This window comes from Canis lupus, chromosome 3 (assembly GCF_011100685.1).
Source record: "Canis lupus familiaris isolate Mischka breed German Shepherd chromosome 3, alternate assembly UU_Cfam_GSD_1.0, whole genome shotgun sequence".
In the NCBI taxonomy this organism is placed as follows: domain Eukaryota; kingdom Metazoa; phylum Chordata; class Mammalia; order Carnivora; family Canidae; genus Canis; species Canis lupus.
In genome coordinates, this window is record NC_049224.1 from 32,144,693 (window position 1) to 32,170,025 (window position 25,333).

Here is a 25,333-nt window from a genome sequence, read left to right on the forward strand (position 1 = left end):
GGCAACACCCTTTTTGAACTCGGCCATAGTAACTTCTTGCAAGATACATCCACGAAGGCAAAAGAAACAAAAGCAAAAATGAACTATTGGGACTTCATCAAGATAAGAAGCTTTTGCACAGCAAAGGATACAGTCAACAAAACTCAAAGACAACCTACAGAATGGGAGAAGATATTTGCAAATGACATATCAGATAAAGGGCTAGTTTCCAGGATCTATAAAGAACTTATTAAACTCAACACCAAAGAAACAAACAATCCAATCATGAAATGGACAAAAGACATGAACAGAAATCTCACAGAGGAAGACACAGACATGGCCAACATGCGCATGAGAAAATGCTCTGCATCACTTGCCATCAGGGAAATACAAATCAAAACCACAATGAGATACCACCTCACACCAGTGAGAATGGGGAAAATTAACAAGGCAGGAAACAACAAATGTTGGAGAGGATGTGGAGAAAAGGGAACCCTCATACACTGTTGGTGGGAATGTGAACTGGTGCAGCCACTCTGGAAAACTGTGTGGAGGTTCCTCAAAAAGTTAAAAATTGACCTGCCCTACGACCCAGCAATTGCACTGCTGGGGATTTACCCCAAAGATACAGATGCCGTGAAACGCCGGGACACCTGCACCCCGATGTTTATAGCAGCAACGGACACGATAGCCAAACTGTGGAAGGAGCCTCGGTGTCCAACGAAAGATGAATGGAGAAAGAAGATGTGGTTTATGTATACAATGGAATATTACTCAGCTATTAGAAATGACAAATACCCACCATTTGCTTCAACGTGGATGGAACTGGAGGGTATTATGCTGAGTGAAGTAAGCCAGTCGGAGAAGGACAAACATTATATGTTCTCATTCATTTGGGGAATATAAATAATAGTGAAAGGGAATATAAGGGAAGGGGGAAGAAATGTGTGGGAAATATCAGAAAGGGAGACAGAACGTAAAGACTGCTAACTCTGGGAAGAAACGAACTAGGGGTGCTGGAAGGGGAGGAGGGCGGGGGGTGGGAGTGAATGGGTGACGGGCACTGGGGGTTATTTTGTATGTTAGTAATTGAACACCAAAAAAATAAGAAACAGAAAAAAAAAAAAAAAGAATTTCACAGAAAATAAAGATGAACAAAAGAATAAAAGACAAATTTCACAGAATAAAAAATGAATTTGATATCCTAGAATAAGATGCACATTTCCAAATTTAAAAAATCTATCAAGTACCTAGCACAATGAATAAAAATTAGCCCACATGTAGGTACCTCAGTGGAAAATTTCAGATGACTGAGGGCAAAGAGGACGTCCTAAAGGTTTCCTAAAAACAAAATATGGTTAACATCTAAAAGATAACTAACTGTGTTTGATTTCTTAGCAGCAGGAAGTGAGAAGACAATGAGGTCACATTGATTAAAGACATTTTTATATATCCAAGGTCTCATCTCTTCTGTGCCTGTCTTGTCTCCTACAACAGTGGCTCCAACCAAAATGAAGGAGCAAACCCAGCATTCAAAGACAAGAAAAAAATAGAAAGTGAAGGGGATCTTTCATGATGCTGATGAGGGAAAATCCACAGTGACAAGTGTGCTGGTGGCCTCAAGATACCAATCTAGACCAAGGCCAAATAAGACTCTGGGAGAAATTTCCAGAAGATATGAAACTATAGAATATCTAATGTGTTTGAAATTACTGAGGGTAGAATTAAGACCACTGGAGAAGAATTTCAGGATGGCTTGATAAACTCATAGAAAAGTGATCAAACAAGATTATGATCAGTTAAGAAAAAACAAGTCAAATAAGGAAGGAAAGGTAACTATATCATAGGTGTAAGCTGGGAATAAAAGTGATATAGTGCTTATAAATAAATCATTTAAACAAAAAAAAGTAGACATAATAGATAGTGGATATAACAGATGATGCCTAAAGCCAAAAACAGTAGCAGCAATGTAAGCAAGTTATTTAAACACATGGTTAAAGAATAAAATAAACAAGCGTTAATTAAGGGCTGCTATGGGAGGAAAATGATCACTTGTTTTTCATAATAAGTAATGGCAAACAACTTACCTCTTGCACATAAAACTTTGGTTAAAATAAAAACTAAATTAAAAAGTAAAATAAGGGGATCCCTGGGTAGCTCAGGGGTTTGGCCCCTGCCTTTGGCCCAGGGTGTGATCCTGGAGTCCCGGGATCGAGTCCCACATCGGGCTCCCTGCATGAAGCCTGCTTCTCCCTCTGCCTGTGTCTCTGCCTCTCTCTGTGTCTCTCATGAATAAATAAATAAAATCTTTAAAAAATAATAATAATAAATTAAAAATAAAAAGTAAAATAATAAACTGATAAAGCTTTTTTTTGGTTTCTTACCTGGATCCCCCAGCTTGTGAGACATTTCATTTAAAGTCTCAATCTCCTCTTCTTTTGGAGCATGAATGACCATAACTGTAGATCCTAGAATACTTAGCAAACATCCAATTTTCCCATGAAGATTAAGTCTTTCATTTAGAAAGTATGAAGAAAGAATGGCACTACAGTGGGGAAGGGGGTGGAGAACATTAAAATTAATCAACCACTTTTCTCATTTTAAAAAATCAACACAACTCAATTTAAATTACTGAAAAACTACAACACTATGAACTTGTAAAGATTCTTTGGCTTCACAACAAGGTAAAGAAAAGGTGCATTCAATCATAAAATGAAATGTTTCCAGCAAATTAATGATTTCTTTTCTTTTTCTAGCACTTGTAGTTTATTTTTTATGACACTTTTAATTTTTAAAATATTTTCTTTAAATTCAATTTGCCAACATATGGTATAACACCCAGTGCTCATCCCATCAAGTGCCCCCATCAGTGCCCGTCACCCAGTCACCCCACGCCCCCGCCCACCTCCCTTTCCACGACCCCTTGTTCGTTTCCCAGAGTTAGGAGTCTCTCATGTTCTGTCTCCCTCTCTAATTTTTCCCACTCATTTTCCCTCCTTTCCCCTTTAATCCCTTTCACTATTTCTTATATTCTGTATGAGTGAAACCATGTGATGATTGTCCTTCTCTGATGGACTAACTTCACTCAGCATAATACCCTCCAAGTCCATCCATGTCGAAACAAAAGGTGGGTATTCATCGTTTCTAATGGCTGAGGAATATCCCATTGTATACATAGACCACATAATGAATTCATCATACACTAAACCAGTATAGTTCTATATTTCTGCTGTAGAAAGTCAGTATGAAATTTAACAATAAATGGAGCTATGGTAGAAACTTATAACCTAGGAATGTATGTCCAAATCAATGCTTAAATTTGCTCAACTTTAATTTATCCATACTGGTTTATGCATCTTTCCTGTGTTCATGTAATTCTAAATTATTTGCCTGTTAAATTAGCAAGTTTTAATACTTTATAGCCAAATGTATCCATATCTAAAAAATATATAATGTAAACCTATAAATATGGCATAACATACAGAAAACTAAGGGTAAAAGACACGTACCACAATAAATCTTTATATACTACAGATTATATATCATCTTGAAAAATTATGTAACCTGCATGTAATATCGATTTTTACACACACACACACACACACACACACACACACACACACACACACACTATATTCGGGGGAAACAAAGATTTTAAAAAACCTATCTATCAACTTTGAGAATAGTAACCAAAACCCAAACTTCAATATAGTCTTAGCTGTTTGGGCTAATCATTAAGTAACAGAAAAAAGGGCAAGTCTTGGACTGCTCCTTCCAAAGGAAGACCCCAGAGCACTTTGGAGGCACATAATACCCTTGTGCCAATCATTGATTTTCTGTAGGTATAGTAATTGATTTATCACCAATACACCTACTGAAGTGTACATGTCTCATATTGTGACGAATCCAACTTAAAATTTTTAAAAATTGTAATAAAAACTCCTGCTGGCTCTGAAAACAAGACAAAGCACAGAAGCATTTTCTCCTACAAATTGATAGCATGCCTATGCACAAAAGATAAATTACTACACAGCTTAAAAATAATTCTCAAGATTGTTTCAATGTAAATTATGGTGAGCATGTATAATCAAATGGCATTAAGGCTGTATAGACCAATATACTGACTGTTCTTACACACAAAGCATCCTTACCTTACTAGGACGCTGAGAGCTCCTAATGGAGTCACTAGGGTGGCTGGAGCAAAGGCATATGCAGCAAAGTTGGCCACTTCACCTGCTCCCACTTGGAGAAAGAAAAGAAAACTCAGAACAAGTCACTCAAAATGGAAATGCCCGCATTTTATTTTCATATACAGTTGACCCTTGAACTGGAATTTGAACTTTAAGTGTCCACTCATGTATGGATTTTTAACAGCACCGTAAATGTATTTCATATGATTTTCCTATCTATAGTTGTTTGGAATATAGTATATAATACATATATAAAATGTGTGTTAATCAACTATTTATGTTATTGGTTAAGGCTTCAGGTCAATAGTATGCTAATATTAAAGTTTTGGCAGAGTCAAAAGTCATATGCAGATTTTCAACTGCACAAGGGGTCAGGGGCCCTAACTTCCATATTGTTGAAGGATCAAATGTATATTTTTTAAAATGCTATTTCAATTGTATTTAGTAATTTCTCTATTTTCTCCTACCTATTCAATAAGGGTTCTCCTGTAAATTATCATTAGAATAGAATTCAAACCAATTAGAAATACAAATCCGAAAAAAAAATACAAATCTGTAATTTTAATTGAATAGATCTAATTTATGCTTATAGATTTTTAAATTTTTTTTAAAAACATATCCTATGATAACAGACACAAATTAATTAAAAGCAGCTAAAACTGGTGTGAAACACCTCTCCCAAGTCTTTTTCACTAGTTTTTTTCTTTTTTAAAAAACCCAACTCTTATATTCAAAAGACATCATCAGGTACTGATTTGAAGTAATTAAATTTTTGGACATGAACCTTCTGTGGGTTAAAAATATTAGTTCTTTTTAAAGTATTATGTAATTTGCCTCTTCACTCTTTTAAATTCTTCACTAAAAGTTCTCAATTTTAATGTCAAATTTTAAAATATTTTTCTTTGTGGTTGGTATTTCATACAAACTGTATGAGAAATCCTTTTTATTTTTAATTTTTAAATTCTACCAGTTAACAGTGTTAATATTATTTTTTTAATTTTTATTTATTTATGATAGTCACACACACAGAGAGAGAGAAGCAGAGACATAGGCAGAAGGAGAAGCAGGCTCCATGCACCGGGAGCCCGATGTGGGATTCGATCCTGGGTCTCCAGGATCACGCCCTGGGCCAAAGGCAGGCGCTAAACCGCTGCGCCACCCAGGGATCCCAACAGTGTTAATATTAATATCAGGTGCACAAAATACTTAAGGCTTGAATTTGACAATTCTATACATTATTTGGTGTAGGATCTGACAATTCTATACATTATTCAGTGCTCATCCTAAGTGTACTCTTAGTCCCCTTCACCTATCTCACTCATCTCTTTTATTAGAAATCTTTCTTGAAATTCTTTATCCCCTACATTCTTTAGTGTTCCACCTTTCACATTTAAGCTTATGAACCACTTGGAGTTGATCTGATGTTTGGAGTAGAAATCAAATTTTATTTTTTCCACATGGATTGTTACAGCAACATTTACTGAAAAGCACAGTTCCGTATTTCAATACCACCTTTGTAATAAATATACTGTCGTGTTTTATGGTTCTCCATTCTACTGGTTTATGTATTTTGGCACAGTACCACACTGTTTTAATTAGTGTAGCTTCAGAGTAAATCTCTATATCCAGTAGAACAAATCCTTTCACCTCTTAAGAATATCTTTGCTTAGGGAAACAAAAGCAAAAATGAACTTTTGGGACCTCATCAAGATAAAAAGCTTCTGCACAGCAAAGGAAGCAATCACAAAACAAAAGGCAGCCCAGAGAATGGGAGAAGATATTTTGCAAATGAAATATCTGATAAAGAGTTACCACCCAAAATCTATAAAGAACTTAACAAGCTCAAACTCAACACCCAAAAAACATAATCTAGTTAACAAATAGGCAGAAGACATGGATGGGCACTTTTCCAAAAATTCATCCAGATGGCTAGATACTTGAAAAAATACTCAACATTACTCACCAGGGAAATCAAAAACCATAAAAACCATATGAGATACTACCTTGCACCTGTCAGAATGGCTAAAATTAACAACACAAACAACAGGTGTTGGGGAGGATGTAGATAAAGGGGAACCCTCTTGCACTGTTGGTGGGAATGCAAACTGATGCAGCCACTCTGGACAAGTTCGGAGGTTCCTCAAAGAGTTAAAAATAGAACCACCATACCATCCAGCAATTGCACTCCTAGGTATGTTCCCAAAGGCTTGGAAAAACAGATTCAAAGGAGTACGCCCCCTGTTTACAGCAGCATTATCTACAATTGCCAAACCATGGAGAGAGTCCAACTCCATCAACTGATGGATAAAAAAGATGTAGTATATACATATGATGCTATATTACTCAGTAATATAAAAGAATGAAATCTTGCCATTTGCAACAACATGAATGGAACCAGAGTGCATTATGCTAAGTAAAATAAGTCAGAGAAAGACAAATATCCTATGATCTCACTCAGATGTGGAATTTAAGAAAAGAAAAAAAAAAAAAAAAGAGATGAGCATATGGAAAGGGAGGAAAGAAAAAAAGGAAAGAGGGAAACAAGCCATAAGAGACTCTTAATGATAGAGAATAAACTAAGGGTTGATGAAGGGAGGTGGGTGAAGAATGGGCTAGACAGGTGATGGGTATTCAAGAGGGCACTTGTGATGAGCACTGGGTATTGTATATAAGTGATGAATCACTGAATTCTACTCCTGAAACCAATTTTGCACTATATGTTAACAAATTTTAAAATTTTTAACTTAATTGCTTTGCTTTACTTGGACTTCTGTATTACCATATAAAATTTAAATCAACTTACCATGTACCACATAATCACCTAGTTTTAAATGGAACAGCATTTAGCTTGTCACTATGGAAGAAATGATTTTCCAATAATGAATCTTTCAATTCATAAAAATAATACACCCCTCTATTTGTCTTTTTCTCAGTAATTATTTCATTTTCTCTGTAGGTATCTTTCCCATCTTTTGTTAGATTTATAATTAAATGATTCCTGTTTTTAAAAATTATATGCAAATAGTACTTTTAACATTTCATTTTCTAATTGTTGCTTACAATTCAGCTAAATTTTATTTTATTTTATTTTATTTTTATTTATTTATTTATTTATGATAGTCACAGAGAGAGAGAGAGAGGCAGAGACATAGGCAGAGGGAGAAGCAGGCTCCATGCACCGAGAGCCCGACGTGGGATTCAATCCCAGGTCTCCAGGATCGCGCTCTGGGCCAAAGGCAGGCGCCAAACCGCTGCGCCACCCAGGGATCCCCAATTCAGCTAAATTTTATATGTTGACTTTGTATCTAACACTTTGCTAAATCTTATTTTATAATTTGTATATTCATTGGAATTTTTATACTCATAATTATACAATCAGTATAATACAAGTTTACATATTTTTTTTTTTTAGATTTACTTTTTATTATTATTCAGATAGAGAGAGAGAGAGAGAGAGAGAGAGGCAGAGACTCAGGCTCCATGCAGGGAGCCCGACGCGGGACTTGATCCCGGGTCTCCAGGATCACACCCCAGGCTGCAGGATCACACCCCGGGCTGCTGTAAACAGCTGCGCCACCGGGCTACCCAGTTTACGTATTTCTAATTCTATTCCATCCCCTTGCCTTCCTACACTGGTTAGAAATTCTTTTAAAAATACTGAAGGAGTAACAAGAGGTCATTTGTTTGTTCCCAGTTTCAAAAAGAAAGCCTTAAATATTTCTTTATTTTGGTGTTTATTGTGATTGTTTTGGCTTTTTTTGTCTTTGAAATCTTGTCACATTAAGGAAATTTCCTGAAATTACTTGTTTTAGGGGCACCTGGGTGGCTCAGTGGTTGAGCATCTGCCTTCGGCTCAGGGCGTGATCCCAGGGTCCTGGGATTGAGTCCCACATCAGGCTCTGCACACAGGAGCGTGCTTCTCACTCTGCCTGTCTCTGCCTCTCCGTGTCTCTCATGAATAAATAAAATCTTTAAAAAAAATTACTTATTTGAGATGGTTTCTTTTTAGTCATGATAGTTGCTAAATCATAGTGAAATGGTAATTTTTCTCCTTCAATTAGTTAACATCATAAATTACAATGGTTGGTTTTCCAAAGTTATGCCAACTTTGCATCCCTAGAATATACCTAATTTGTTCATGATGTGCTAAAATAAATTTTTTAAAAAACTATAAACTTTCATTATTTCAGTAATGTTCAAAAGTTAGGATATTTTGTATTTGGCACCCACATATTGTTTTCTAAGGTAAACACACTTTTAAAATATTTTCTAGTTTTCATTCTGACTTCTTCGAACCATGGATACATAAGTGTATTTCTAAATTTCCGAACATGGGGATTTTTATGTAATCTTTTTGTTACTGATTTCTATTGTAATTATAATGATCTGTGAAAATACACCATTAAATCCTTTGAAAAATTTAAGACTGGCTTTATGATCTAGCAAAAATAGTCCATTATATAATATTCTATTAGCCTTTGAAAACAATGTAGACCAGGTTAATTTGGTTAAATTTATTATTCAAATGTTCTATAACCTTAACAATTTTACTTTGCTTCTCCTATACTGAGTGTTATATTTTATATTTTACCATATGATTTTGAATTTACTTCTCCTGTTGCTCTGTCAACTGCTGCTTTGAATCTTTCAAGGCCATATATATGTATTTTTTTTAATTTATGATAGGCACACAGTGAGAGAGAGAGAGGCAGAGACATAGGCACAGGGAGAAGCATGCTCCATGCACCGGGAGCCCAACGTGGGACTCGATCCCGGGTCTCCAGGATTGCGCCCTGGGCCAAAGGCAGGCGCTAAACCACTGCACCACCCAGGGATCCCCCTCAAGGCCATATTATTAAATAAAGTTGGAACTGTCAAAGCTTCCCGATGAGTTGAAGATTTTATCTCTACAAAATAAGCCTCTATCTCTAGTATTGGTTTTTGCTTTGAAGCTTATTTTCTAGTATATTCAGCAATCTCAACTTTCTTCAGGTTGCTTTTCCATCTTTTTCTTCCAGCCATTCTATATCCTTGTTTTCTATGTGCATCTTGTAAAAGATGTTTTTGTTATTTGTTTTTATGATTCCAATGCAATAATCTTATACAGGTTCTCATTCTTAGTAGCACCTGACTTTGACCCTTAATTAGCCTAGTTCAAAAGTTCACTCTACCTCTCAGATGCCTGCTCTGAAGTCCATAATTACCTCTAGGGCAAAAATGTCTTCAGTTTATCCTTCTGAGCTCCACACCCTTCCCTGATCTTGGCTAGGTAATTCATTACACGTTTGCTGTTTCATGCTTTGGAAAGGTTGTTTTTTATATTCTATCCAGCCTTTTAACTTATTTTCAATAAATCTTACCAGTTCTACCCTCAAAACACATCCAGAATTCTACCACTTAACACACTCACTACAACTACCCTGAGTCCATACCATCATCTGATTTTTGCAATAGCCTCCCCACTTGGTTTTTCTGCTTCTGCTTCTATGTGGTCTATGCCCCAACAAAACAGCCTGGGAGATCTTATTAAAATCTAAATTAAATCATGTCAACCCTTTATTCAAAAGTCTCCAATGACTGCCCACACATAAAGTCCTTTCTGTGACCTACAAAGACCCACACGGTCCAGGCCCTCATTATTCTCTGAATTTATCCCCCGCTACTTCCCCTACATTCACTCCCTTACTATTCTTGCCTCTTTAATGTTACCTTCACGATTTAATAATCCAGTACTGTATTTATAATAAAACACTATAAAATTTGGCAGCTTAAAACAAAAGCCATATTTTCTGTTGGTCAAGACTTCAGAAAGAGATCAATAGGTACTTCTCAGGATTTTTTAAGAGGTCTACAGACAAAGATAGAAGTTGGGGTGGCAGTCATCTGAAGGCTGGATTGGAGCTGAAGGACACAACCAAGGTGGCTTAGTCACATGACTGGCAAGTTGGTACTGCCTATAGCCTGGGGACCTCCTACAGGCTGCCTGAGTGTCCTAACACTACTGCAGCCGGTTTCCCTCAGAGTTAAAAATCCAAGCAATCAAGGTAAAACCACAATACCTTTCATGACTTAGCCTTAGAAGACATACATCATCACTTCTTTTGAATTCTATGATCACACTGGGTCAGCATTAATTCAGTGTGAGAGGGGATTATACAAAGGTGTGAATACCAGGGGGCAAGAATCCTTGTAGGCTATCTTGCATTTCAAATTGCGTATCACATTCAAATTTCAAATTGCCTATCACATTCAAATTGCCTATCACATGGTCTGCCTCGTGGTCTTCACATTTACTGTTTTCTCCTGCTTAAAATGTTCCTCCCCAAAATATCCATATGGCTAGCTCCTTTACATCTTTTACTCAGATACTAAGTTCTGCCCTAGTCCCCCTTCTTAAATATAAGAGAACTGTCTTAGCCTCCCATCTAAAATGTAAGCCTGGGGATCCCTGGGTGGCTCAGCGGTTTGGTGCCTGCCTTTGGCCCAGGGCACAATCCTGGAGTCCCGGGATCGAGTCCCACCCACGTCGGGCTCCGGCAGAGCCTGCTTCTCCCTCCTCCTGCGTCTCTGCCTCTCTCTCTCTCCCTCTGTGTCTATCATAAACAAACAAATAAATAAATAAATCTTTTTAAAAATAAAAAAAATAAAAATAAAATGTAAGCCTACCTATCCTTCACATTACATCCCTTCCCTACTTTACAAATGTATAGCATATACCACTAACACACATTTTAATTAATGCGAGTTTGTTTGCTTCTATCTAGAATGTTAAGGCTCAGAGGGATAAGGATTTTTTTGTTTGATTAGTTTTATGTCCAGCACCTAGAATAAAAACTGGCATACCAGAAATGATCAATAAATATTTGTTGAATGAAGAGTCAAATCAGTCTCATTATTTTAACGGCTCTTAAGCTTACATAGAATACTTTCAAGGCTCAGTGTCTTATTCATTTTTTTCTTTGTACCTTTTTAAAGGTAATCATTAAAATAAGCACAGACACTTATCAAATGTATATCTCCTTTCCAATTTGGAATGAAAATCATGAAGAAAGAATTAAAAACAGGATATTTTTCTAGGACTTTTTTAAGTTACCTTCTTAAACTGAGATTCTTTTTAAGACGTTTTAATTATTTATTTATTCATGAGAGACACAGAGAGAGGCAGAGACAAATCGCAGAGGGAGAAGCAGGCACCTCATAGAGAGCCTGATGAGGGACTTGATCCCCGAACTGGGATCACACCCTGAGCCAAAGGCAGAATGGTCAACTGCTGAGCCACCCAGGTGTCCCTTAAACAGAATTTTAAAAAACATATAGCTCTATCAGACATTTTAATTAGACAGGTAAAAGAAAGTTTTCTCGGGCAGCCCCAGTGGCACAGCAGTTTGGCGCGGCCTGCAGCCTGGGGTGTGATCCTGGAGACCCGGGATCGGGTCTCACATCGGGCTCCCTGCATGGAGCCTGCTTCTCCCTCTGTCTGTGTCTCTGCCCCTCTCTCTCTGTGCTTATGAATAAAATAAAATCTTTAAAAAAAAAAAAAGAAAGAAAGTTTTCTCACTCAAATTAAACTATTAAAGTGCTAGCTTCAAAAAATTTACTGGCTTAAATTTTACATATTTTGAGTATTATTCATTAAAAAAACAAAGGTAAGGATCCCTGGTTGGCTCAGCGGTTTGGCACCTGCCTTTGGCCCAGGGTGCGATCCTGGAGTCCTGGGATCGAGTCCCGCGTCAGGCTCCCAGCATGGAGCCTGCTTCTCCCTCTGCCTCTCTCTATCATAAATAAATCTTAAAAAAAAAAAAAAACACGATATTAAAAAAATAATAAAAAAATAATTTAAAAAAGGTTTATTTAAAGTTTAAAAAAATGCTAGAGGCAGGGGCACCTGGGTGGCTCAGTGGTTGAGCATTTGCCTTCAGCTCAGGGCATGATCCCGGGGTCCTGGGACAAGTTCCGCATCAAGCTCCCTGAGGTGGCCTGCTTCTCCCTCTTCCTATGTCTCTGCCTCTCTGAATCTCCCTCATGAATAAACAAAATCTTAAAAAAAAAAAAAAAAAGTGCTAGGGGCACCTTGGGTAACTCAGTGGATTAAGCAGCTGACTCTTGATGTCGGCTCAGGTCATGATCTTGGAGTCCTGGGGTTGAGCCCCATACCAGGATCCACACTCAGTGGGGAGTCTGCTTCGGGATTCTCTCCCCCACCCCCCGCCCTTCCCTCTGCTTATTCATTCTGTCTCTCTCTCCCTAGAACAGATAAATCTTTTATTAAAAAAATTAAATAATAGGGATCCTTGGGTGGCTCAGCGGTTAAAGCATCTGCCTTCAGCCCAGGGCATGATCCTGGAGTCCCAGGATCGAGTGCCATGTCAGGCTCCGTGCATGGAGCCTGTTTCTCCCTCTGCCTGTGTCTCCGCCTCTCTCTCTCTTTCTCTGTCTCTCATGAATAAATAAATAATCTTAAAAAAATAAATAATAAAATATTCTAGTAATATGAGGCTGTATTAGTATATGCAAATATCTTAATATACAACCATAGTATTTCCTTGAAATATTCTCTATACGTACTTGATAGCAATCCAGCCCACCACAACCATTCTTTAAGATATGCATGGCCACCTTGACCTGTGAATGAAAAAATATTTCACTTTTTTGGAAGATTATCAGACTTTAAAAATTTATGACAATTATTAGCAATGACAGATTTTAAAATATCTCATTTGTTGATTATTATTATTTTGAAGATTCCATTATGACCGTATAAGGGGATTTCTAAGATATTTTTACGATTATCTTGGAAAAGGAAATGAGGATTAGGACAATGTTAAAATTTTTAGGTTTTCACTATACTGTTGAGTGAAGGAATTATGTCAATCCTTATATTCATAAGGTCTATACTTCATTCTCTTGTTTGCAAACTCAGCTTCAAGCAAAGAAAATGAACCAATAAGAAGTAACCCGACTTCAAGTAAGTTAGTCTGATTGTGGATAAGAAATAGGTGTGGTTATGAGGCAGTAACCATAGAGAAAGGAGTCTTATATGACCATACATAAAAAGATTGAGCATTTCATCACAGGCTACAGCTGCCAGGAGATGCTCATCTTCCTTTTCTACTTGACTTTCCTCCCAACCAAATTAATAAAATCAGGAAGCAACTGGTACTTAAGCCATTGTCAAAAAGAAAAGGCCAATGTAAATGAACCCTTTGACAGGCATATCCATCATGGACAATGAGAGTGCTTGCCTTAAGACAAGAATAGGAAATACACTTATTCAGGTAACATATACTAATCCTTTCTCCTCTGCCCACTAACCTCTAATAGAGGCTACTATTTTAAGATTGATTAGCTCTGGCCATTAAGATGGCACAGGAAAGAGGGAGAAAGTGATTTTTTTTTTATTGCCAAAGTAGGTCTCTCTGTAAGCTGTCATGAATGAACTAAATGAAGTGAGAAGGGGGTTTAATCATACTGAATATCCCCCAAGGTCTTGTGACTTGTCAACAGTTTCTGGGGAAACAACCAATATAACCCTTCAGAAAATCAATGAACAGAATACTCTTCAACTGCACTAAGCCTTCTCTTTCCTTCCTGCTAATTTGAGATCATCAGGAAAAACATCTTAAGGTATAAGTAAAACTTATATTATCCTAGACAAAAAATCCTAGCCTTCAGTAAGATCCTGATTCTATTCATAAATCCTTATTTCCTTCTCTACAGTCATACCAAAATTTAAAGATAAGGCTGGATGCTAAATGGGGAATGGTTCCTATTTCAACTTAGATAATTGGAGGAATGAATAGTTAGCTTATTTTGACATTGTCTCACTTTTTATTTTTCTCATTACAAAACTGATGTCTGGGGTGCCTGGGTGGCTCAATCAGTTAAACATGTGGCTTTGGCTCAGGTCATGATCCCAGGGTCTTGGAATCAAGTCCTACATAGGTCTCCCTGCTCACTAGGGAGTCTGCTTCTCCTTCTGCCCCTCCCCCACCCGTGCTCCTATGCATGCAAACTCGCTCTCAAAAATAAATTAAAATCTTTAAAAAAAAAAAGCAAACTCCCCACCCCCAAATTAAACTGACATTTGATTCTCTATAAGCATTTACAAAGCTTGCAGAGTTCAAAGTTTCAAATATACTAACTAGGAATAAAGATGTGATTGTCATCAAAGAACCTAAGTACATAAGCACACACTGATGTCATTTCAGTCACATAGGGCACAGCCTACCTGCTCTCATGGAGCCCTTCTTGGCAAGTCGCAGAAGACCTTTTTTTTTCAAGATGAAACTCCCACCAATGAAAACGCTGGAGCTCATAGCCAATCCCAGACCAATGTAAAAATCATATTTTCCACGCCCCTGGATCATTTCGTTTGTTACTAAAGAAGTTCTTGTGAGTCACATTGAGCACAAAACAGAGAAGCCACTAGTGCTGGAGGCAGGACTATGTAATCTTCAAATCTAAATGCAAAATAAAACAAAATGAGATTTTTAAAAGAGCGATCATGATCATCCACATGCAATTCAAATTTTACTCCATTTCTCTTCTCATAAAGGAGTATTTTCATTACAACCACTGATAATATATTTACTATTTATAATTTACTGCTAATGTATTATATTTCTCATAGTTTTGTCAAAAGATGGGATTGTGATACAAAGCTATACTTAAAAACCAAACTCACAGAATCAAAGAACAGACTGATGGTTACCAGAGGTAGAAGGTAGCAGAGTGACAGAAATGGGTGAAGGTGGCCAAAAGATAATTAAGTTTGGAGATGTAATGTACAGTATGGTGACTATAGTTAACTATATATTGTATTATATATATTTGACTACACTGTGATGTACAGTATGGTGACTATAGTTGACTATATATTATATATTTGAAAGTGGCTAAAAGATCTTAAAAGATCACAAGAAAAAAAATTTGTAATTGTGATGTTAACTTATTGTGGTGATCATTTTACAATATACACATATATGATCACTATGTTGCATACCTTAAGCTAATACAATGTTATATGTCAAGAAGAACTCAATAAAACTGAAAAAATAAAAATAAAACTACTTTTATATGCTAATACTAAATTTAAATTTTAAATCAGTTTTATAAACTCTGGTTTCATATTTAAATAATGTTTGAGCATCAGCCTTTGGGTCAGGGCATGATCCCAGGGTCTGGGATTGAGTCTTGCATCAGGCTCCTTGCAGGGAGCCTGCTTCTCCCTCCACCTATGTCTCTGCCTCTCTCTGTGTCACTTGTGAATAAATAAAATCTTAAAAAATTCTACAGGATGAAAATATATAAATCTAGTTTATAAATACATTCACCAATTTCACGTGCCCTTTTTGAATAATCTATACAGGGAAACTCAAAAGAGTTTTCTGACACATACACTTTCTTCTTAGAAATCTATGTAAACATAATTTATTTATTTATTTATAAACAGTAATTTATTTATTTAGCCTATTTAGGGGCATGCAGAGAGAAGCTGGTTTTCACATTATTTTGTTAGCAGAGGATGAAGATTCTGGCAGACAGATGTTTGCCAAGGTACAAGTGTGATACTGGTGGACTTTTCAGGGAGCATGAGGGCTATGGAACTAGAAAGGCTCAAGCCACAAGAGGAGAATGGAAGCAGAGGCTTCCCAAAGATTACACATTATTTTCAAATGGCCAATTCATGACCTCTGCTGATAAATGAACTACAGCAAAGTGTAGAAAATAGAGGAAAAAATATTACTTAGCAATAAGGTTTATGATTGGTTATAACCAACTTTCTGGTATTTTCTTTTTTTTTTCTTTTTAAGAATCAGCTTTATCTTTTTTAAAGATTTATTTATTCATGAGAGACACAGAGAGAGGGGCAGAGACACAGGCAGAGGGAGAAGCAGGCTCCAGGCAGGGAGCCCATTGTGGGACTCAATCCCGGGGCTCCAGGATCACCCCCTGGGCCAAAGGCAGGCCCTCAACCCCTGAGCCACCCAGGCGTCCCTGGTATTTTCAGTCCCACAATTTGACTTCCAAGTTCCAGAACTAATCTGCAATTCAGTCAGAATCCTCACACATTAACCCTTGCTAACTAGCCAAGTTTTTCCATCCTTCAAGTTATGAGATTCTGGCCTTTAGCAAAAGCAACTTAACTTCCTATCCACATAGTCCTTCAATTAGTTTACCCATTTACTCAAACAGTATTTAACAAACATATGCTGTGCTAAGTAAACTCTATGGATTAAATAGTGATAGCTAAATTTTAGTCTTCAGTGGGGAGACAGACAAAAGGCAGTTAAATAATGGGTGATAATGTTCTGTAATAACGGTGAAAAGTATTCACACTGAGATGACACTCCAAACAAAGGGGCCAGTGTTTAGATTTGCCTGTTTAGTCACATGATGGTTCCTGGAACACTTCCTAAGGTACAGTCCTTCCCACCCCAATGGCTTGGAACATGGCCTCTAGTGGCTTACTTTGGCCAATAGGAGGTAGGTGTAAATGACAAGAATGCCAGTTCTGAGTGCCCCTTTGCACCCTTCCATCATCACCACGTGCAGAGCAAAAAACAGTCATCCCTGCTGATCTAAAGACCTTTGAGCAAAATCAAAAATGCTTATTGCAGGATCCCTGGGTGGCGCAGCGGTTTAGCGCCTGCCTTTGGCCCGGGGCGTGATCCTGGAGACCCGGGATCGAATCCCATGTTGGGCTCCCGGTGCATGGAACCTGCTTCTCCCTCTGCCTATGTCTCTGCTTCTCTCTCTCTGTGTGTGACTATCATAAATAAATAAAAAATTTAAAAAAAAATTCAAAAGATCCTTCTTTCTAAAAAAAAAAAAAAAAAAAAAATGCTTATTGCTACATGCCACTGGGATGGCTAACTTGTATACCGTAACAGGCTTAATGTAAAATTCCCATCAGACTTCTGAAAAACCAAAACTTGTCTGCAGAAATGGGGATCAGTGGTAAAGATAGGTGGTAGGCACATCCAGGGTTTCACTGTATTATTCTCTCTACTGTATATACAATGTATGTTTGGACATTTCCATTATTAAGGTTTTTAAAATACATGCTGCAGTGATGTCAAGACAGAACCCACTAACAAGAGGAACCTGGGTGGGGCAGTCTGTTGGGTGGTCTCAACTCAGGTCTTAATCTCAGGATCATGAGTTCAGGCCTCACACTGGGCATGGAAAGAGAGAAAGAAAAAGAGGAGGGGTGAAGATAAAGAGAGAGAAGAGAGAAACGGGGGGGGGGGGGGGGGGGAAGGGAAGAAAGTAGAGAGGGAGGGAAAGTGGGAAGAAAGCAGGGAGGATGGAACGAAGGAACAAACAAACCACTAACAAGTCCTAAAGACAAAGTCACCCCACAATCTAGAAAAAGATAATACTGAAACATGGAAGGAAGGTAAGACACTCCAGTCAAGGATGTGCTGTGAGTTTTTTAAGTATCAGTCACATACGATATGGGTGTCCACCTGACACCTTTCCAGAACTGAGCTCTTTTACTAGGGATTTGGAAAAGTATCCCCAGTCTTTTTAATGCACTCCTAAGGCAAGAAAATGCATTGAGGAATGTCCTAGGTGGGGAATTTGAAGATTCAGTCCTGCCTCTGAGTGCATGACCTGGGTGAGGCACAACCTTAACAGACAGATACACTAACGAAGGAAGCTAAACAATCTATTAAGTTATTATGGTTTTTAAATTTAAAATAAAATAAACTATAGTCTCTTTATGTGCCAAACATTGGCAACCTCAAGCTTCAACTTTGACTTTGGAATAATTCTAGGGCTGCCTGGGTGGCTCAGTGGTTGAGCATCTGCCTTCCACTCAGGGCGCTCAGGGCTCAGGGCGTGATCCTGGAGTTCCTGGATGGACATCGGGCTCATGTAGAGAGCCTGCCTGCTTCCCTCTCTCTCTCTCATGAATAAACAGATCTTTTTTTTTTTTTTTTAAAGGAATAATTCTAAACCACAAAAATCAGTATATAGAGATGTAAACATGCAGAGAATTTGGAACAAAATGGTTAGCAGTAAGAATTAGGTCTATGAATTATAAAAAGATTATGCCAACAACAACAAATATGCTTACAGTTTTTCCCACCACACTGTAAATGATCAGTTATTTTAAATGTCTATGACCCAGTCTCTCTCACTAAACTGCCAGTTCCTGGGCTCCTACACAAGTCACCTTTTTAATCCTGTGCACCTAGCTATCTGGCAGTCTCAAACTATGTCTTTATATATTTCTGGGTTATTACAGATGAATGGAATAATTATAACGGGCCTTAAAAGTAAAGCTGCCATCATTTAGATCAGCATCCTAAAATGTAACAACTATTTTACAGCCTATAAGCTTGAAAACTGTAGAAACTAGTTAAAAGTATGCTGGGAAGTAACAGTACTATACACAAGTAAAAATGCAAAGGTAAAGTAAGAAAGTCTGGGGAAAATAGGAGCAAAGAAACCCAGCTACCAAACACTTCAGCCCACTCTGCATTCCAATGAGCCTGGGTCACCTAAAAGTCTTGAAAGAACCCCTTAATGTAAAATCAACTCCTTTAAAAGCACTATCATCACCAAGCAATGTTCTTAATCATGCAAATTCTACTGAGGAAGTGACAACTTAAAAGTTCCCAGTCCATGAAACATCCCTATAGAAAATCTGCAGAGAACCTAACGTGTAGTCTCCATATTCTGGAATCAATAAAATGTAGCTTTGTTATCTCCAAATGTGATATCCAGAAACAAGTCAGGTTTATCTACAGTTCCAATCCCAGAATAGTGATTGCCTCACAAATCCAAATTTAGACTTTACTTACGTAAGCTTGACTTTCAAATACGAAATGCGTAATTATTTAGTAATATTTACTTAATTTATTAACACTTAAAGACAATGTCTTTGGTTCTCTGTGCTGGTTTTCCCATAAAAGACACTCCTTTATAGTGGCAAATCTGATTTACAAGGTTTTACAGAATTAAGGTTGTTTGTTCTCTCATGGAACTATACCAGTGTGGTGGTGGGCAGGATGGGGGAGGGAGGGCGATACAGAATTTGCAAATCCTCAAGTTTATAAAGCAGTCTTCATCACTAAACTAAGTAAATGAATTTTCTCATTTGTTTGAAAATACGACATCAGTGTGAATGTCCTAAAAGTTAGGAATGAGTTTGTTTCACTATTCTCAGTTCTGCTCCCACTCTGTAACTATAAAGGTCAATCACAGCTGAGAGAGCTTGAAACAGATTTTTTTTTTTTTTAAGGATTAACTAAGAAGTAGGGCCAGGTTTAAGGATAGCTAAACAAGAAAACTTGCTAAATTTCACTTCAACTGTGTTCCTAAGCCAGAGATGACAAGCTTCAGGTGGTAACCTGCCCATTTACCTCTCAGAGGGACACAAGTGGAAGGTCCCACCCCACACTCCTCCCCTCCAGGCTGTTATTAGTTCTTATATGTGGCCATCTGATCAATAAACATATACAGGGCAGCTCTAATATGCCAAACTTTGGAGTTATAAAGATCATCGTAAGTCTCTATCCTCAAGGATTCCACAGCTGAGTGAACTGAAAATTCTGAAGATGACCCCATTTTAATTTTAAACATACTTTTAAAGGCTCCTAGAATTATCAGCTTCTTTCTAAATTTTAATTTTCACAACTTACTTTACTAATATTTATGAATACTTAACGTTAACTTTCATGAAATACAACTTATGTTGAAAATGAAGTAAACACAACCTAAAACTCTGAAATTGGCCTACCTTCTCCTAAAACAGAACGCATAACTTAAGATAGGAAAAGACAGACTAGTATTCTAATATTTATAAAATAAACTGAAATTAAGATTTGCTTTGCAAAATGACTAATAGGCAACAGTTACCAAAGTTAGATAATTTTTTAAAATATACCAACAGAAGTACATTTACAGCTTTAAACTTGTAGCATTTTTGACATTTCATTTTCACAAAAACTTCAAAGATATGTGGTGAGGGCCCCATGATGAGAAAACAGGCACAAAGATGTTAAGCAATTCTTAAGCAGCTGGTGGGTAGCAAAACAGGACTAGAATTCGGGTCTCCCTATTCTCAGCCTTTTGTCTTTCCAATTGGAGTCTCCATTTAGTCCCAGAGGTGGAACACAAGCAAGTGGCAGCTCCAATCAGTCTCTCCGTATAGATCATCGTCTTCTTTCCAATCTGCTCCTCATATTCTGACCGTGGCTTCTCCATCCTCATTACTCACACTGGATACAAGGGCCAAGTGTGCCAGGTGGAGTCTACCTTTTGTGAAATACAATCTTCCACTTCCATGTCTCTCCCAATCCTAATCCAGCTTCAACACATGATGTTGTCACACTGCTCTATAAAACACATCTGTGCCATCTCATTCTCCTGCCACCCACTGTTTACAGAAAGTTCAAATTTTGTAATCTGCTAAAACCTTTCACTATTTGTTCCAAACCTAACTTTTAAATTTTATCTTCCAATACAGTATTTCACGTACCCTGTGTTCCACCTGAGGTCAACACAGTGCTGCCATTCTTACTCTATTTCCTCCTCCATATCTTTGTTTCCATTATCCTTTCGTTTTTAACAAGCCCATTTAAAAAATATCTCGACAATGAAGCCCTGCTTGAATTCTATAAGCCAGAGCAATCAATCTTTTCTGAATTCCCTGGCCTTTACCCACACTTCTCTTTGGACACTTTTCAGGCCTGTATTACCGTTACTTATGTATACGACTTATACCCCGTTCACTGTGGACAGGTGCTTATCTCATTTACTCAACCAACTAACGGCTGAATACATACTATGCTCTAGGAATGGGGATATGGCAGTGAGTAAAAAAGACCAAATCACTGCCTTCATGGAGTTTCCCTTGTGTTGGAGGCAGAGCAAGACAATAAAAATAAATAAGAACATTGTATTGGAAGGTGGTAAATGCTATCTATGGTTAAGGGCACTGGGGAATTGGGTAAGGGACTTCAATTTTAACCAGGTTGGTTAAGAGGCCTAGTGGAGAAGAGAACATTGAGCAAAGGCTTGAAGGAGGAAAAGAACAAAGCAGACAAAAAATGCAAAGGCAAAGATATGAACAAGTAGGCAGTATTCTAGAAAAAGAAAGGCCACTGTGGCTGACACTGAGTGAACAACGGTAGGTAGGATACCACTGCAAGGTATTTTTATATAAAAGAAATATCCTGAAACAAGTGTAATTCTTTTATTTCTAATAGTAATAGCTACCACTTATTGGACACCTGTGAAGCACTGTTCCGGGTAGCTGATATATATTAATTCTAATACACACAATGAGGTATCATTAGCTCCACCTTACAAAGAAACCAAACCTCCAAGGGGTTAAATCGCATGCGAGGGCAACAGAAAAAGTTACACAGCCTGAAGTGGAACCTAAGTGTCCACTGGACTCCATTTCTATAGGGGCTGCCCACAATGAATGAAAACTTTGGAGTTGTTTATTTATTTATTCATGAGAGACACAGAGAAGCAGAGACACTGGCAGAGGGGGAAGCAGGCTCCCTAAGAGGGAGCCTGATGTGGGACTCAATCCCAGGACCTTAGGGTCACAACCTGAGCCAAAGGCAGAGGCTCAATCACTGAGCCCCCCCAGGCAAAGGCAAAACCTTTGGAGTTCTTAATATTTACTTCTGTTTGGTTTCCACAGCTTTAATTTTTTATTTAATTTTTAAATAATTTTTAATTTTTATTTAATTAAAATTTTTTTTCCAATCTCTTATTTAGCTAATTATTATTTTTAAAAGCAGTACTTATAAATACTACAGAACCTGCATCTCCAACCCTAATTTAGCAACATTAGTTATAAATTAAAATTTTCACTTACATGTAAATTTAATATGGTCTCATGAAAAAAAAAAAAAAAAAGGCTGGAAGCGGTTAGAGATGACTTATTCACTCTCATTTCCTTGTAAATAACACTCTTTATTCTCATTTAAAGTTTTAAACCCTGGCAGAGTAGCTCCGGCCTGGAAAGAAGAAAGTACAGAGGTAGGCAAAAGCACTGCAGAGTCACTAATACTTTCAAACATGTGGCTCCGCTCCTAGTGTCCATACTCCTTTTACTTACCAACATGAAACCTACTCATCCAACCACAACACACTGCTTCAAAAGACAGTTTACTGCAATGAAACGTATCTCTCTATTCTCTCATGTCTCCTAAATGAACTGAAAAACCTAGTGAAGAAATTAAAGAGACAAATACAAAACCAAACGTACGTAGAGTCATGTACACTTGTAGTAGGAAGAGGGAAACAGGACTAAATGACTCTACAAAGTCAAGAAATTAAAACAGCCGTGTTCAAAATGTCACAGCCGACTTCTGAGGCTTGCTCGGTGGTTGGCGAGCATCTCGGCGCGTCTGAGACCATCTTCTACAAACTCACCACGGGAGGAAAACTACGTGGAGGAGCCCGCGAACGCGCCCCCAACCCCCCGGGCCGAGCCGGGCTTCCACGGGACTGCACGGGGATCCCTCCATGCAGGACCCAGAAAAGCCCTTCCAACGCCGAGCACACTTGTCCCCAGAGCGGAGAGGAGCCGCCCTGACGCCGGCCCAGCGGCCCAGCGGCCCAGCGGCCCAGCGGCCCAGCGCCAGCCCCGTCGCGCTCACCCCGGGCGGTGGCCGGCCATGCGGCTGCCTCTCCACTCCCTGGCCCTCGTCAGCTCCGCTTACACGCCCACACAGGCCGCACGGGCCGCCGCCTCTCGAGCTCGCGCGGCCAGGGCCTTCGTCGCCGTACAGAAAGAAGCGAGAGCATTCGGGGCTGCAGCCGCGCGCGCCGCCTCCTCCATGGGGGAGCGCCCAGGGGAACCTGCCCCGGACGACCTACGACGACCGCCGCAGCCGGAACCCAGGGCCGCCGCCGAGAGCCCGGGCGCGGCCGACTGACGCCAGAGGCGCCGCGCACGCGCAGAGCGGCGCAGCGGAGGCCCCTCCGCCGCGAGCCTTCGTGTGGTTTCCGGTTCCTTGAGGCGGCGCTGGTTCCGGAGAGCCGGGGCAGCCGGGGGAGCCGGGGGGCGCGCGGGGCGCGGAGGGCGGGCTTGGCAAGGAAGCTCGCCAACCGGTTGATCAAAATAAAAGCTCCGCGTGCCGCTTTCCTGAACTGCGAATTCCCACGTGTGGTTAGCCTGTGAAGCTGCATTTTCAGCAATCTCCCCAGCGGTCCCCTAGGAAAAGGGAGCTCCGAGGGGGCCAGCGGGGGCCAGGGTTGGGCCGGGGACCTGGGGCCTGGTGGTGGACGCGGAGGACTGGCTCCCAGCAGGGCCCTTTCGTAACTCAGACCCGAAAGAGGAGCTCGAGGGGCGACTTGGTTTGGTAAAAGCGCTTCTGGAGACGCTAGGAGCGGAAATGCGTTTTCAGGAGATACATAGGAAACCTACTGTGCGGCTCTCCTGCGTTGGCTTCTCCAATGGAGAGCGTCCTTAAGACCCGCCATCATCATGGTTTTCTCTAAAGATTTGTGTATTTTAGGGACAGCCCCCTCGGGGCAGAGGGTGCGAAGGAGAGAGAGAATCTCAGACTCCCACTCAGCGGGCAGCCCATCCTGGGGCTTGGTTTCAGGATCCTGAGATCATGACCTGAGCTGAAATGAACAGAAAGATAGCTGAACTGACTGAGCCTCCCAGGCACCCTGGTTTTCTCTAAAATGAACAAAGGCTCAGTTGGCTGAGCCTCCAACTCCATTCAGGCTCAGGTCATGATCTCAGCGTCCTGGGATGGCACCCCACCACCTTGGACTCTGTGCTCAGAGGGAGTCTGCTCGACAATTCTCTCCCTCTCTCACTGCCCCTCCTGCAACTGGTTTGCTCTATCTCAAAATAAACATATCTTTAAAAAAATAATAAGATGGGCAAAGGCAGTACTCATTTTTAAGACGTGTGTGTGGTAGAGAGGAACAAGCCAGATCAGGTGTGAGGCCTGTTAATATCTTGGTTGGAGGTGCTAAGGTCCTTTGGGTATGTTCTGGTTTCTGAATAGACACTGGTATTCGAAATGTAAATAATGTTGGGCGGGAATGTTTTTTAAGTGAATGCTTGTTGAACCAGAAAATGCCAAATATAATTTGCTCTTTTCAGACTCATCTGATTAGCCAACGACCTCCAGTTTTGTTATAGGTGACTATGCAGCTACTAATTAACTTATTTTTTGCAGCTACTAATTTAAAAGCTTTTTAATCTTCTGTGAGCTGGTAACCAGGCAACCATACATTTAGAACTGGCTCAGAAGACTTTTTTTTGCTTAATTATTTGGTCTCAGCCAAAGTCTACCTAGGTAACATAGTCAAGTAAGGAATTACATATTGAAAGATGTTGGCATGTTAGTCTCTGATGATATAGTAGATTGATGAAAAATGGCTCTAATTCTCTACCCATCCATGTGCCCATGCATTTTGCAGAGTGACTTTGTGGTTCCACTTCATCCATTGATTCTGCCGAGGCCTTGGGACTGTTTTTGGCCAAGAAGATGTAGTGGTTCCCAGACTAAATTATGCTAAGAAACCTAAACTAGTTTGCTGGAGAAAGAGACCACGTGGAACAGAGCAACTTGCAGAGCTACCCAGATGAACCATACTATGTCCAGACACCAGAGACTGAGCCAACAGACTAATATGATTGGTTGAGGTTCACGAATATGCACTGTTGGTCCAGACATATGAAAAACACTAAATGATTGTTGTAAGCCACCAGTTTTTATATAGATGGTATGTAGCAATAACTAACAAATGCCATCATACCTATAGGAGTTAGATGATCACAATGAAAATAGTGGTTAGTTTGTATGAAAAGAATGCTTAGAAATTATGCTAACCTAAGGAATTTGCTTACAGGTCTTTTCTGCCGGTATTCTAATCATCCCAACAAAGCCCTGTCTCATGTAATCATCTTTCTCTCTTTGTTGTAGCTCAGACTCCTCTCACATTTATCTGGACCTCCCACCTGACACTTAAGAGTCATGTTACACAGTGCATTGTTTTTAAAAGTGTATATAATAGACCTGCTAACATTATGTAGGCTCCTTAAATGCCCAGACCACTTCTCCAGCATATGATGTTACACAACTTACATGTGAGTGTTCAAGCAGATATTTTTAAATTTTTAAAAATTCGTTTCCTTCTCGTATACTGCTGGTGGGATC

General features: G+C 39.2%; 1 protein-coding gene across 3 annotated transcripts in view; it reads right to left on the minus strand.

Moving 5' to 3' along the window:
• NIPA2 (NIPA magnesium transporter 2) overlaps window positions 1-23,095 on the minus strand; it is a 32,892-nt gene extending 9,797 nt beyond the window's left edge. Inside the window, exons 1-6 of one of the 3 annotated variants that reach the window (XM_038532562.1) lie at window positions 22,808-23,095; window positions 22,021-22,162; window positions 14,398-14,629; window positions 12,735-12,791; window positions 4,131-4,221; window positions 2,364-2,524 (exon numbers count right to left, since the gene is read on the minus strand). In XM_038532562.1, coding sequence (XP_038388490.1) covers window positions 2,364-2,524; window positions 4,131-4,221; window positions 12,735-12,791; window positions 14,398-14,536 — 448 coding nt within the window. In that variant the 5' untranslated portion in view covers window positions 14,537-14,629; window positions 22,021-22,162; window positions 22,808-23,095. The remainder of the gene's footprint in view (window positions 1-2,363; window positions 2,525-4,130; window positions 4,222-12,734; window positions 12,792-14,397; window positions 14,630-22,020; window positions 22,163-22,807) is intronic. The other 2 variants (XM_038532561.1, XM_038532563.1) reach the window with 2 other exon arrangements.
• Window positions 23,096-25,333: the final 2,238 nt, after the last annotated feature.